Source organism: Poecilia latipinna, unplaced genomic scaffold (assembly GCF_001443285.1).
Source record: "Poecilia latipinna isolate Pla-1442-1.1 unplaced genomic scaffold, P_latipinna-1.0 Scaffold875, whole genome shotgun sequence".
Lineage (NCBI taxonomy): Eukaryota > Metazoa > Chordata > Actinopteri > Cyprinodontiformes > Poeciliidae > Poecilia > Poecilia latipinna.
The window spans coordinates 234,289-249,835 of NW_015113491.1; the positions used below are offsets into that span (position 1 = coordinate 234,289).

The 15,547-nt window shown below is 38.3% G+C and overlaps 1 protein-coding gene across 1 annotated transcript in view; it reads right to left on the reverse strand.

Moving 5' to 3' along the window:
* LOC106957106 (receptor-type tyrosine-protein phosphatase T-like) overlaps window positions 1-14,075 on the reverse strand; it is an 80,451-nt gene extending 66,376 nt beyond the window's left edge. Inside the window, exons 1-2 of the mRNA XM_015048330.1 lie at window positions 13,980-14,075; window positions 10,885-11,015 (exon numbers count right to left, since the gene is read on the reverse strand). Coding sequence (XP_014903816.1) covers window positions 10,885-11,015; window positions 13,980-14,075 — 227 coding nt within the window. The remainder of the gene's footprint in view (window positions 1-10,884; window positions 11,016-13,979) is intronic.
* Between the last annotated feature and the right edge of the window lie 1,472 nt (window positions 14,076-15,547).

Below are 15,547 nucleotides of genomic sequence, written 5' to 3' on the forward strand. Positions count from 1 at the left end.
CTGTGACTTTACATTCCTTTTGTGACCTCATCACTGTGTTGTGCAGGAATTTGGGCCTTCTTAACACTCCTTCAGTTTATTGAGATTTGCAGATATTCATTTTTGCGCCACTCTGAAGGAGAGTCCAAATCCCTCAAGTTCCTTTCACATTGCATGTGGAAATGCTCTTACTTTCAGAAATAAACCCAGCCTGGAGTTCTGCTTTTGGTCGTCTTCGATTTGAATTCACCAAACATTTCCATGATTATTTAGTTTTATTTTCTAACCACATTTCGTCCTCAAAGGCGATAATTCCCCGTCTTACTTAAAGTTTTATAAATATGTTGGACAGTTTTAGTCGCTAATGATTTAAATCCCATTATAAAGACTAACATCATTTCCACAACCATGATTACATAAGTTGTTGCTAGATAATCACTCATGCAGTGATGTGCAGTAGGAGGCCTGCACATTTTGCTTATCCTGGTTGCTACCGTTTACTCTGTTTGTCTGCCAGACAGCTTGGCTGCCTGCAGAGTTACTGTTTCACGTTTCCAAACTAATAATCCCATTGTAGAGTCATGAAAGCAGCGATTATTTTTGCTTTCTTTACAGCAATTAGCACAATAATGGAAAGACGATATGATTCACTGCTGACAGGTGAACATTGCAACACTGCTGCTCTTCAAAGTCGAGGCGTTTTTCAGTAAATATGTTCCGGATTTCCTAAACACATGATCAGGCGTACTTAGATAAGACACCAAGCCTGAAATTACCAAATGATAGTATCAGTAAGAGAATTAAACTTTTTAGGTAAAAACACTTTAACTGGTCGTTATGACAAGTCAGACATTCACATTTAGAACATTTATACACCTGAACCAAGTTGTACTAGTTAGATGTTGCTGTTCCCTCAGTGCTTGCATGTCCCATGTGTTAGCTGTTTACTGATGAACATTTACAGCCTCATGGTGCTTCAGGTTTAGAAACCATGAAGGAAATCAAAGTTGAACCCTGCAAACTAGACTCACAACATTCATCTCATCTTGTGTGAATTGTCTTGAAAAGTCAGAAAAACTTTGAGTCTAAAAATGCTGGAAGTGATAATTAGTGCGCTTCATCTAAAAAGAACTTTGCTTCTTCAGAAGCTTTGAGCCAGCCGTGGAAATGAACTGCCTGTTCTGTTTGGTTCTGCAGTTTGATTCATCTCTTGGACTCAAATCTTCGGCACATTTCCAAACTTACGACGGCGTGAGAAACCTGCATGGCTTCTCATATGCTTCAGGGTCTGTTAAAACACCCAGCAGCGTCTTCGTAGTCACAAATAAAATATCTTCATGGATTCTTTGCAAGCATTTTGTTTGACAGGGAATCCAGACAATATTACAAAGTTTTACATTAACAGGGTTCATTTTCTAATTAGGTGTTGAAGTGATGAAGACGTTAATAAAAGTTTTAGTGTCTCTCCTTGGCGCACAAGTCTTGTGCTGAGAAGAATTTCACAAATTTTTTCACAAATAGAGTTATATGTTGTCTGTCTGTAGTTTTGTAGAATACATCATGTACAATGTAACATTAAAATTTTAAAATAAGATATAAATACAACAAAATAAACATATTGAACATTAAAATGTCATGTATTACAATAACTGCAACTGGAACTTTAGTGTGTTCATTTCAAATATTTAATTACAGATTTTAGCGCATTAAAAATTGTTTTGCATTTAATCAGTTACATAGAAAGATCCTGGGTGGAACTGTTGTATTCATGTGTTCCTGGTACTCCCATCAATCCGACGCACAGGCAGCATCCACAAAACCTTTTCTCTTGTCGACTGGGGTTAATTTATGCTTCAAAAAATGATCTGATGGGATGCTGGTCGTTTTGTTCAAGTTGCTCTGAAAGGAGTTACATAAACTAGCGTCTCAATGCTAAACATGTGGCAGCAGCACAGCAGCACAGCAGCACCAACGCTAATGTCAGACTCCACTTTTTAAAAAAAAGTATGTTTTCAAAGCACTTTGCACCAATCTGATGGTTGAAAACCCCAACTAACGGATTTAAACAGTAAATATATGTCTAATTAATGAATTGTGCTAATTTAGCAGCACAGTAAGTTTTTTACTTGAAAATGTTGCTTATTTTGTCTCTATACTTCTCAATTAAAATGCTAATATTTACAGACAATGCAATTATTGGAATTAAGATGCTAATCGAGTCTTAAGACTAGTAATATATAAAAACATAATTTGCCACATAATTCTTTTTATACTTGGTGAAAGTGAGAGAGAAAATATCTCCTTGAAGAGACATCCAAACATTTCATTTATAACCTTTATTTTGCTAAATTTTCAGTCACTTTAGTAATCCTAAGAATGAACTAAATCCATTTTCAGCACCACAGCACTGCTTTCACACAGGCATTGCTTTTTTAAAACATCAGGATTTACTGAAACATTAAGCTTAAAATTTAGGAATCAATTAAAACAAAAAAAATAATCTGTCCTCTGTCCACTAAAAATCCTAGCTGCTCAGAAATAATCCAACAAATAGCCAAACCTTCTTTTTATCAGCACATCAACACATTTTTCTGACTTTAAGGGCTTGAAAGAGCCACAAATGGCAAACAGTGGATGGTGTGTTTGTGCATAAGCATTGACTCTTTACTGGTGTGTGTTTCTAGAGGCAGATATTTGAGCTGTGTGCTGGACATTCAGTCTTTTCGCCTCTGAGTGTTGCACGTGTCGGTTGTGTCGGGCTGCTGGTCCACGCTGGGCAGTGAGTTGGCGTGTTCCTCTGTGACTTATCACGATGCCGCCTCGTTGCATGTGTTTCTGATGGAATGAGCCGTCTCTGCAAAGCCAGTTCAAAAAGGCCAATGCAAGACAAATATATTTTGCACTGCATGGCATGATTGAGACATAAGCTCTTACTCTTCAAGAGCAACCTCAGCTAACTTTAGTAATACAAAGGTTCATATCCACTCTACAAGTTATTCAGTGAATATTAAATAGTCGATAGTTAAAAACAAAATTCTCTCTGTGCTTTTGTTTTGTGTTTTCTTCCTGGCCTCCCTTAGAGATTGAGTGGGTGAATGAAAGATTACAGTGGCTGTATTTTGAACCAGAATGGATGTGCATTGTCAAAGACCATTTGGTAATTTCAATAATATGTACCGATCAACAATATTCTGAGTTTCCTGGGTTATTCTAGGTTTTCGAGTACAGTGGACCCCCGCATGCTCACAGGTCAGTATCCACACATTTGACTATTCCCAGGTTTTTCGGATAAAAAAACCTGGGAATAGTTTTTTTATCCGCATAAATCCAAATTATTTGCCAAACATTCACATATCCACTGTATTTGGAAAGCAGCTGTTTCTTTGGCGCTGATTTGCTGTTCCCCCAAAACCGGAGATAAGGAAGACGTTCTCTGCAGCCAGCTAACGAACAAAAGACCAAATCTTAGTAGAGGTGTGTGTGCATTAAAGGGCACGCATTATGCAGAATTCACATTTTGCATGTTTTTTGTACTTCCATTTGGTTACTGCTTCTAAAAACAACTCAAATGCTTGAAAAAACAATAATTTAATGTTTTTTGGTGTTTGGAAAATGAGACATTTCAAAAACCTCCAGAATGTATTGTCACAAATAAGTAGGTGCTGCCCATTACCTACCAACCCCAGCAAAGCCCAGCCCGTTACCTAGCAACCCAAGCTGAGCTCCAGCATATTTGGTCAGCTGGTTTTACCAGGAGGCTCTACTAATGCTTTTCAAAGATGTACGGTTGTTTAATTGCACATTTGTTTGCAGCCATTTTCACATCCGAGTGTAAACATTTAGTTTGGGGGCGTGGCCAGCAGCACCTTGTTTGGATTTAAAGTGACAAAACGCCTTAAAACTGCTGATTCTGAAAGGAGCAGAATCTCATCATCTAAGATTGATTTTGTGCAGAAACTGTAATGAACATGTTTTGAATCGCCCATGGATCTACTTAACCTGTCAAGGAAGCTTCTTAGGTCACCTTTAAAATACAAATATTCAAGTTGTTTGTTGTTCAATCATTTCAATAAAGAATTGTGTAAACTGCCATTTAGTAGCATTTTATTTCTGATAAGTATTCTCAGTTTCATTAGATAATGAGGTCTAAATGTAAAATCTCTTTCTGGATTACTTTTGTCCAAAACATCAGAAACTAATCTGGTAGTTTCTATCAGCTCATTGCTAATGTCTTTAGTTTTGCTGAACAAACAATTAAACTTTTGCCACATCATGAGCTGCAGAATCATCCATTCTGAACAGAGCAGGCATGGAGGGTGTGTGTATTCTTGTTTACTTGTAGATGTTTATATGGTGTGTGTGTGTGTGTGTGTGTGTGTGTGTGTGTGTGTGTGTGTGTGTGTGTGTGTGTGTGTGTGTGTTTGTGTGTTTGTGCATCTGAACAGTGAGATTGCTCGCACGCCGATGCTTTTCTCTGTATTATGAGAGAATATAATCTGTGCTTGCAGTGCACGTTTTCCATGCTGATCTTTTTGGTTTTGTGAGGTGCCTGTTCTGCTTAAATGATTGTGAGCGCTGGTGTGTGTGTGTGTGTGTGTGTGTGTGTGTGTGTGTGTGTGTGTGTGTGTGTGTGTGTGCAAGCACAACATTGTTGATCCCTCCGAAGGTCAGGAAGCAATAAGCGAGAGGTCAGCTTTGGAGGAAACATCTCCTTTATCCCTATCAATCCTCTGGCCCACGGTTTACTGGTAATAATGTCTGTGAAGGACCAAAGCGATTGTTCATTAAATGTATGACTGTGCAAAAGTCTTAAACCACCTTCATTTTCTTTGAATTTTCCTTCAAAACACTCACCCGTTCTTATGATAGTCAAACTTGAGCTGTTTCATATTTTTTGTTCTTTTTCACTTCCTACCTCTACTCTTTAAACATTTTGTGAAGTGTGGCACAAATCTGATCTTTTTAGAAATTGGGCCGATCAGACTTCTGTGAAAACATGAATATAGGTTGTACAAAAAGCGGATTTGTGTCACAGTTTTGTCGGCTGTGTGAAGGTAGTCAGAGTCAACATGATGAAAGTCTGGGCAACTAATCAGTCAATTCTACTTAAGAAGATGTAATAATATAAACATTTGCACAAACAACATTTGGTCAGATTGAAAGGATGAAAGCAAACCTTCTTCCAAAACATCTTCCTTCTAATGACATCAGGTTTAATCCTAATATTTGAGATTCTATGATTGGGGTCAAACTGTTACTTTCAGTGGTCTATTCCTGACTATCTGGCTGCACTTTCATTAAAAAAGTAGGGAGAAGAAGAAAGACAAGTGGCCGAGAAAGAGAATCAAGAACATAAAAACGGAAGAATGTATAGAATCAGTGACGTGGTAAAAGCAACAGGCAACGTCTCAGAACTTTTATGGAAAAGACTTTCTCATCATGGTTCCCATTCTTTCCCTGCACTTCTTCCTATCACACATTTATCCCAATAATGGGCTCATTTATATGACAAATCCCTCGTATTGTAATTTGCAATGAATGGGACATAATCCTTCTTTAATGAATATCACGGCGGCAGTTCATTAACCGCTCAGGTTACCCCACCGGGCGCCGGCCCTACCGAGAGTCATGAGCTACTTGTGTGCCCCCGGCGACGCTAATTGCAGGCTGTTTGATGTGTCGATAATGAGAGATGTGTGGTGATGGGACGTTCAAAACCATAAGGGAAAGCTGCGCCATTCCCCTGATGGGTTTAAGAGCAGTTTTAGTCCCCAGAGACACGAGATGGGAGGAAATGAAGTGAAGCAGAGCAGAAGTACTCATGAAACGGGTAAAAAAAAAAAAAAATCAGCTTTTTAATTGTTTCTTATGTGATGTATGAGACGTCAGGAGCACTTGAGGGGTTCATTTCCCAAAAGCCGTGTTTCCATTAAAAAAAGACTCATTACTGAAGGTTATTCATTTTACAGAATAAAGAGACTTCCTTATTTTATGCTTAATTGTAGAGGGTGAAATGACGTAGAATGAACCATAACGATTCGGGATCGTTTTAATTTGAAGTGGGTCCTTTTTGGAATAATGCATCAATATTAAACCAATAGAGCAGTCTGCAGCTTCCTGACCCACTGCTGCATCGACAGGTCACACTGATAAAACTCACATTAACCAGGACATCAGAACAACAATGTACCTATGAATGCATGAATGGCTGACAGACAAAGATGTGTGCATTTTCTTTTTCAACTAAATTCTTAAGGATAAAATGGAAAACTTGGTTCAAAGAGAAAAGTGTAAATGTTTTTCTATCCAGAAAAAAAAAAGAAAACTAGTGATATTTTTGGTTGACTGGTAGCACAGGACTTCATTAAAATAGTATCATAAGGTGATTGATAACATCCAGGAATACAGAAGTCTATATTTTTATAATTTTCAGTGAAGATATAAAAACATAGAGATATTTTCCCCATTTAATTTTAGCTAATATTTACATTTTTTCACAAAGTGCCATTAATTTTCCTTGGCTCTGATTGGGTGAACCTCTAAGAAAGGTGATGAGGGAAACCATGGATGTTGGCGGTAAAATCCAAAACAGTTTCTACTGTGTGGAATAACGCATATTAGTTTTAAATTTTAAGCATTTTAGAGAAGTCATTCATGCACAGCAGTCATCCTTCAACTGTATAAAATGATGCAACAATTCTGGAAAAATCCTTAGACTTCTAGAGAGAAACCAATTTAAAGTCCAATGTTACTCATGATTAACTAAGAGCTGCGTGATTGATCCTTTGCTCAATTAAAGCTAACTGTCTTGACTGTGGTGACCAATCAGAAGAGAACAGGTGAGACTCCAAAGTCTCTGCCCAGATATTTGGTTTGGACCTAAAATCCTTTGTCCTGCTAGTAAATATTAAGTCGTTGTTTTTGTCCAGGTCAAGTCAGAACAAGGTGATGGTTGAAAACCCAGCAATTTATTAATAAGCTATCAAAAATCAGCAATTACTTTTATGTTCACAAAGCAGGTCTTGATGCGAGGAACATGTCAACCATACAGGTGGCAATGAATGTTAGAGGAAAGGATCTTCAAAGTCCTAAAGTCTTGGCCATTGAAATCTGCGCCTATGGTTCTGTTTCTACTTTAACCTACAGGAAAATAAAATCTCTTGGCTGCTAACTTTACACTAAAAGTTCAAAGCTAATCAGGGAATCATGACTTGACAGGACAGATTTTATTTGTAGTCCAATATGTTAATTTTTCTTTAAATGGTGGCAACCAAGTTACTTTGTCCTGATTACAGAAGCACAAAGGAGAAAAATATGTTTTCTCTGTGACTAATGTGGCATGAATTCCTCTCAGAACAAGATCTGTTTCTTTTGGAGTTTCTTAGATATGTGGAGTTTTTACCAGGTCTTCATCAGAAGCGAGAGTATTTCACCTGCAGCTTGACCATCACTATTTCTTCAAAAGAGAAAAAAATGAACCTGAACAGGGGATTGCATTCATTTCAGTCGATGCTTGGCGGATCCACAGGCCGACCCGGAGGTGTCCAGTAAAACAAGGGGAGCAACATTTGTTTCACTTGTCAAGGAATTGGCAGAGACTCCTGTATTATGGTCGGGCCGGCCTCAGCCAGTCGGCTGGCAGCTGGATAACTCAAATATCCTGCAGCCATCCCCTGCTAGAGTCTGCAGTCAGACAGGCAGTCAGTCACCTCAGGATGACAGCGGTAGCTCCAGAGGAGGCTGCAGGCGAAACCCAAACAAACTTTCATCTGAGTATCACAACCCAGACAAGGGAGGGCGAGATGGAGGGCTACAGGCTGCGGTGAAGACACACACACACACACACACACACACACACACTGCAGGCATGCATCAGCCCAACACATTTAAATTCCCCCCTCATATGACGGCTCCTCAGGCTACCCCTGTAGAGGTGAATGTAAGCGTATTCACCTGCAGTTAGATTTATTTAACAGCATAATAAATCAGTTTTGCTTTATTTAAATTGACTGTGGATTCATAGAAGCATTTCTGCTATTCAGTTAGCTTCATGGTGCAACAGCTGCTTTCAATAAATGAGCTGAAGATATTTACAACTGGACTTCTTGGTAAAATAAAAATAAAAGGAAAGTAAACACTGCAGGATGAATATCTGCTGTTAAAGTTACAGTGGTAAGAATTTGCTTAAAGACATGATATTTCTTTCAAAAACTGCAGTGAACTGTTTTATTTAGAAGTGGAGAGTTTTTTCCACATACAGTCATATTTAATAAATTTAAATATTTGTTCCAATAAGCCTCGTTTGTCTGATTAAAAATGTACGTCTAAGCAGGTATTAACCACACTTTCCTTTAAGCTCTCATTTCTGTAATAAGGGTTTTTAAATGGTCTGATGTAATATTCCAAATTTTAATGTCATGTTTTCATATATTCACCTTAATTAATGCGATAAAAGCCTTTAAGAATCTGTTTGTAATGAGTTAATGAATGGATCTGACATTAACTTATTTTATTATTTATTGCACATTTGAAGATATATTTAGTTTTACTCCTATTTTTGACTAAAGGCTGTTATATGCTCATGTGTTGCTTAAAATAATAAAATATTGGTGACTACAGAAAATCAAGTTATCCAGGAAACTATTGGGGTGAAGCTGATAGTAATAGGTTTGGTTAAAGTAATCCTTCTTGTTGAAACTCATTACAATCTGTTATTACCCCTCCATATGTGCCCCTAATATAGTTAAAGTTAAAAACAATCTGCTGAATGCTGTCCCTCCAGATGCATCAGCTTCTCTCTATAAAGGAGCAGTTTTAGCTGCTGCCTTAGGGGGGCTGTTTTAGGAGAAAGTTTGGCCAGGCAAAGGTTTTCCCACTTAGTTAGGACTCACGCCAGATTTAGAGAGTTTCCCAGGCCTTTGAAGACTCTTTGAGAAGCAGAGATTCTCTGCAGGGATTTTCAGATGAGCTCAGGGCAAAAAGAGTGCAGACGTGCACACAGGTAAGCATGTAAAAGTGTGTGTGAGTGTGTCATTACGTGCTTGTGCATGCCTTAAGACAGCTATAATAGCTCTTCCTTAGAAGTGGTTAATAAGCAGGAAATGGCCACTTGGTGAAGGAGATAAGAGTGAATTACATTGACCTTTTAGGGTGAGACTCTTTAAGAGGCAGGGCATGCAGGACGAAGCTGAACTCAAATGTTCCCTTCTGCGTCAGCATGTGTGGAAATTATCACAATATTTTAACAAATTATATCATAGGACAAACAAATAAAATAAGTTTATAACACATTAGCCTGCAACAAAATTACAGTTTGTACTAAAAAAGTTTTAGGTTTTTAACCTAGTCATGAATTTAGTTGAAAGAAATTTAGAAAACAGATGTTGAAGTATTTCTCAAATATTATGGGAAACGATTCAGTCGTGTCGTTATTTCTTGATATTTTTCATCGAAGCTGCCAAATATTGTTTAAAGTGGTCTCCAATCACTTTTCAAGTTCTCCTGAAAACTTTAGGCAGCTAAATATTCATGATATGTGATGTCTGTGACTATGCATACCCTTAATTCCTGGAGGAAATAAACAGGCATGCAGTGGTTTAAGTGCATGGCCAAAATAATGTGGTGCTGAATTGGTGAGATTGAAATTGACCAAAGTTTCTCTGTGTGACCAAACCAGCATGGTTCAGTGTTTCCGTGTGGATTCAAGGTTAGTTGTGTGAAACAGTAAAGAGCGTTGTGTTTGGTTCCCTGGGGGAGGTTGATCCGTCCCAACGACTCTGAGGTATTTTACTGGAAACCTTTACAGGCCAGTCAGGGAGGTTTTCTTTACCAGTCCACAGTATTTACATCAAAGCTGCAGTGTGTAACGTTTATAAATAAATACATTTTATACATATTTGTTGAAATAGTCACCATGTTATGACAGCATGGTAGGAGAGAGATAGGTGAAAAAAGACCCTCTGCCTTCTCCCAGTGCTAACTGGAAACAACCAGTCAGAGGCAGGAGGTGGGTTTTAATGCTGTCAATCACCTTCATGTGGCGCTGCCCATTCCCTCTGTCTGTGTGATGCAGCTGGCAGAGCCTGCAGTGACGGCTCACTACACCAAGGATGGCGGAGAAATGGTTGTTTCTCCGCCATTAGCACATTTAACAGCACATATCTGAGGATGATTGACAGCACTAAAGCCCTCCTCCTGGCTCTGATTGGTTGTTTTTGGTCGGGAGCGGTGCATTTCTTCAGACAGAAATAGTAGCTCAGGGAGGAGCTGGAGGAGTTTGATCTTTTCACAGATTCTCTGTCTCATCTTTGCTAAAACCGTCACTACATGGTAACAATTTTAACAAACACATACCTTTTTTTAATAAAATGTGCTTTACATGCTGCAGCTTTAGCCTAAAGGCAGGTTTTGTAAAAAAATACATACAAAATGCAGAAAACTTCAGTGAAAATGTCAGCAAGTGGATGTGAAATCTGAGGATACTTGAGTTTTTTTCTCCCTGAAGTGGGAAAGTATTTTATTTTCCCACATAGATTCCCTTCAAAAATGGAAATATGTATTTGATCCTACTTTTGCACAAACTTGAAAAATTGTAAAATGTGCAAAACTAAATACCCTGACATAATGAGAATAAACTTGTCAATTTCTACAACAAATACTTACATTTTGAGACATTAAACTAAATGAGATGTAATACTAAATGTTAGTTTTACTGATGTTCAAAGGTGTTTTTGCAATAAGGATGCAGTGTTTGTCCTAAAATATGAGATAATTTTTTAGCCATGCTCTTAATTATTACTTTAGAAAGTTAAGTGTGATGAAAGCTAAACAGGACAAACATTCGAACAGAAAGAACGTACGATGGTCTGAGAAAGCAGTAGTTCCTGATGTGAAGTCTCTACTTACAGGTAATAAGAGTAGGAATAAGCATGTCTTCTGAAGCATGGTGAGGTGAGGCCGATGATGACAACAGAGCAAAAACCCAGAAGAAGACAAACACATTGGATTAGTTCATGATTTGAGTGAAAAATAAATCTCTGTTAGCCTAAACAAGCTAGGAATTTAGCTTCTTTGTGTCCTCATATTAAGTCCCCACTTTACTTTCCTTACTTTATTTTATTTTTTAAAGTTTTTGCAGGCCCTGTTTAGTTATCTAGATGCAGATATTTTGTATCTATTGTAATTTTGAGCTGTACAAGGAAGTTAATATCTGAAATGATTTGCTTTGTATTAGTTTGTTTTGTATTCCTGAAATGCAAAACAAAAACAAACTTTTCATTTTGTTTATCTTACAAATGTTTTTTTTTTCTTTTGTTAAATTTAAGCTAAGAAAAGCTGTGATGAGCTTAGAGAAAAGAGAAGGGTTAGGCGGCCATCTTGAAACTTTTTGAAGTGCTGCTGCCCAATGATGTCATCATTCTGGCAGTTGGCTTTTTACACACTTTATCTTTAAGAAATAATGAATGACTGTACACACTGAAGGTTAGATTTGAAAAAATTAAAATAGCATATCTTAAGTGTTTGAGTAGAAAGCAACTTGAATTGCTGTTTCTTCAGGACATTTTATTTCTCATCCTAAAACCTTCTTCAGAACTGAAGCTTTTGGATGAGGAGTGAAACATCTTCAAAAAGCAAGAGAAGACGACGAATTACTTAAACTCCTGTTTGACCAATAATCTACACTGGCATTTAAAAACTACATATAATAACTGCATATGTAGTCGAGTGTACGCTTTCCAACCATTTAGTAAAAGTTATGCAGCAAAAAGGCCTTCAGAGGCGCAGCTGTGGCCTCCATCACCAACTGGCTGATTTGTTCAGACAGGAATGGAGGAGAGGCTGGGTGAAGACGGACAGGAGGAAAATGGATGCAGAGAACAAACGAAATGAGGAGGATTTATCAGTCCGATGAAAGGTTTGCTGTAGGTTTGGTTTAAAGAACTGCTCCGCACAAAATACGTCTCAAGCAACAACGTTCTGTTATTTACTTCTGGGAGGGACGAAGTGTCCTGGAGGACTAAAGGATCCATATCTGTATTCTTGCTTTAGGTGGCAGTAACCATCTACGACTACAGGTTGTTTCTTTCTCTCTTTGGAAAGGAAAAAATGGTTGAAACTTAAGAAAATGGTCAAAGAAGAAAGTAAAAGAAAAGGCTGACATGTACAGCCTTTACACACACACCAACACACAATTTAACAGATGTGCACTTAAACACATTTGCAACCCACCCACTGTTCACACTGCACTCTTATCAAAAGGCAGATGCACACACAGTCATAACCATAACCCTTTTTAGGGCCTCTGCTGACATTGTCCTTATGATATTAATAAAATGCAGCGCGCTAGGAGCCGGGCTGTAAAAGCCACAGCAGTTAAAACTGCCCATAAATATTAATAAAGTGTAAAAAATAGCTCGGCAGAGAGACAGTGGAGACGTGTTTGTTTCCGTCTGACATTTTACTGAGTATATAAAATCAGATGGTGTACATCTTCATTTCATTGCAGCTGTGTGAGCTGGACTGCTCAGGACGGGTGGAACTGTGCTCAAGTTTGCACCACAAATTTCCAGCGGTAAAACAATTTGTACCACAAACCTTCCTTCACTTTGTGTAACTTCTCAGCCATTAGGCAGCAGACTTGGTGCTCTGCTGTGGATCATTGGTCGCACACTGATGACCAGATGTTGTCTTAGACCAAAAGAGTAGAAATCAAGGATTCATCCACCTGTCCACGTCCCGAAAGAGGAAATCAACTCTGAGATCGACAGTCGGCATCGTCTCTTTTGAAATGCTCTCCTAGTTTCATACCAGACGGAGTGGGACACACACCTTCCCTACAGGTCCGCCTTTGTCTCACGAGTCCACAGAAACATATACTTTTGCCGTTATCCTCATTTTCTTTTGTCTTTGTGTTCTTGATGGTTAGCGATGATTTTAGCCATTAAGCTCCAATAAATGCTGTTTTTTCTGATCCTTTTCTCATTAAAGAAAAGGATTTACTGACCTTAACTGAAGCAACCAAGGGCTGCAGTGCATCTCATGCCAGTCTTGGTTCTTTTGAGAGTCGGGTCAAAGAGCCAGAATGTGTCCTGAATTTTATCCTTATTTTCTTTAGTGCTCTGTTTTTGTTACTGTAACTTTAGCTTTAATTTGCAGAACAATCACTTCCAAAGTAGGTACATAAACTATTGTAGGCCATTAAAGAGAAATAAAAATAATTATGGCCCAAAAATCTTAGACATTTTGAGAATAATTTCACATATTATGAAAAAAATGGATATCTGTTGTTGAAAAGTCAAATTTAACAATTAAAGGGAATAAATTGTGATATTAAAACTCAGATTTTCTCTAAGACAGGTTCTACCACCTAAACATTTGAAAATATTCCAATGTGTATTTTTTTAAATTTACCACTTCAATCTTAGAGGACTTCCATAGTTTTTTGTTGAAAATATCTGGATTTGTAGTCATTTTTGAGGGGTTTCTTTGTTCTTTTTACAAATGTATGACTTTACATCATCAGGAAATAATAGTTTTATTATAAAATCAATCAAGAACAATGTGGGAGATTTTCTTGTGAAATATGTTGAATCAGAGAATATAAATGTTTCTGTTATTGTAAAATTCTGACTTTTTGTAAAAATGTAAGTCTTCCTGGTGGGTTATTTTAATCCTGCTACACTCTGTGGTGTCCGTCTGACCCTAATACACATGAAAAATCAGATCAAATCTAATGAATGGTCTCAGCAGGGTCCCGGTGAGGTTGTCAGTCGTCCATTAGGAATGCAGAGGGTTCCTCACTGGACTCAGCAGAGCCTGAAGGTTTCCTGAGGGCCTCCAGCAAGAACAAAATGTCCAGAACCTCTGAACCGTCTCAGGTTCTGGGCAGAACATGAAGGGCTTCCATCACCAGGCATCGGCACACGATGGTGTCGCTTCGTCGTTAAAACGTGAAGCAGAGCTGACCGTCCCAACCTCATACCAGGACTGCAATCCAGTACCAGCGGTAGTGTGACCTTTGAACTCATTCCTGCGTCCTGGTAGAGTCCAAGCTCCTCAGGATGCGGTGAGGATCTGGGCCTGGGTGTTGGGATCATTATGGGATGGCGCACCTTTTGAGATTCAAATGAAATGGCAAAAAAAATCTATTTGCATGAATATCAGCATCGTAATTTCCTTCTCAATGAAGGACATTATCTAAATATATCCCAGTTTTACTTTAAGACGGCAAATAATCTGGAGAGATGCAGCAGAACCACCAATAACCCTAACCCTATCGTTCATCTGAAAACTGGGAAATGTGTTTGGTTTGCATTTACATAGATGTGATGCACATTGGGTGTCTAATATCTCTGAAGTCTGTTATCTAACCTTTGCTTTTCTGTCCGATCAAAACGCTGTTACCATGCAAACGAGGCCAAAAGGCCACACAATGTTTGCGTTTTACTGTTGGAGCGTTGTGTAAAGAGGCCAGTGTCAGGATGTTGGTCAGATCCTGAAACACAAACGTTCACTCTGAGCCATCCGTAAACCGGTGGGTCTTTTCAGACTGAAGCAGAAACAGCAGAGCTGTTGCAGACGTATGGAAATCACTCCATCCACATACAGCATTCTATGATTTTCTTACTCTGTTTGGATGATGATTTCATTTAAACACAGTTCGTCCCTCTCGCAGACTGCAGTTCATCTTTTCTTATATATATATAGATGACTTCTGTTGCAAACAAATTTCCACACTGATAGGATGCAGTTTATCATAGGCTTATATGAATACTACCAGCTGAAAAACATGCTAATACAAACATCAGGTGCAGATTGCAGATGTTTTTCACCTGTAATATTAAGGCTACATGAATATGTCAAGAATGTACTGGAAAAATATGAAGAAAACTTTAATGACTAAGCTGAATGTGAAATATTTTGCCTACTAGATAAGAATACGATTTCAGTACAAATAGCTATGCTCCAAGATTGGCAGATATAACATCATGTCATGTGAAGAGTCGATAATCCAACGTTGATTCTTCTTCTTCTTCTTTCAATCGGCTTTTTAAGAACTGGCCACAGGTTCTCCATCGGGTTCAGATGTGGGGAGTTTCCTAATTCCTCCGGTCATCTGATTTATGAGCCAGTTTTGTTATCACATTAGCCTTGTGACATGGTGCTGCATTATGCTGGAAAACCCACAGATCAGCAAATTGCTCCGGGTTGTTGGAATATGTAGCTCTTTTGATCCTATCTGGATTCTTGGCTCTGGTCTCGGATGAAACCCCAATCCCGCTGATAAGAAATAAATCCACACACGGATTGTATCTGGATGCTTTGCTGTTGGCACCAACTGGATCTCATCATATCTCTCACCATTTTTTCTCCAGAAAAAATGTTTTCTAGATGTTTCTGTGGGGGAACATCAATTTGTACGAGTTCTGTAGATTTTCAATCTTTCCTAAAATGTGTTTTTAGACAGAAAATATTTTTCTGCTGTGTGTTGTGATGCCTTCAAACCTTTCTGCTTCCAATATTGAGGAAGTTCTGCTCTGGTGAAAATGCAATTCTATATGGTTTCATT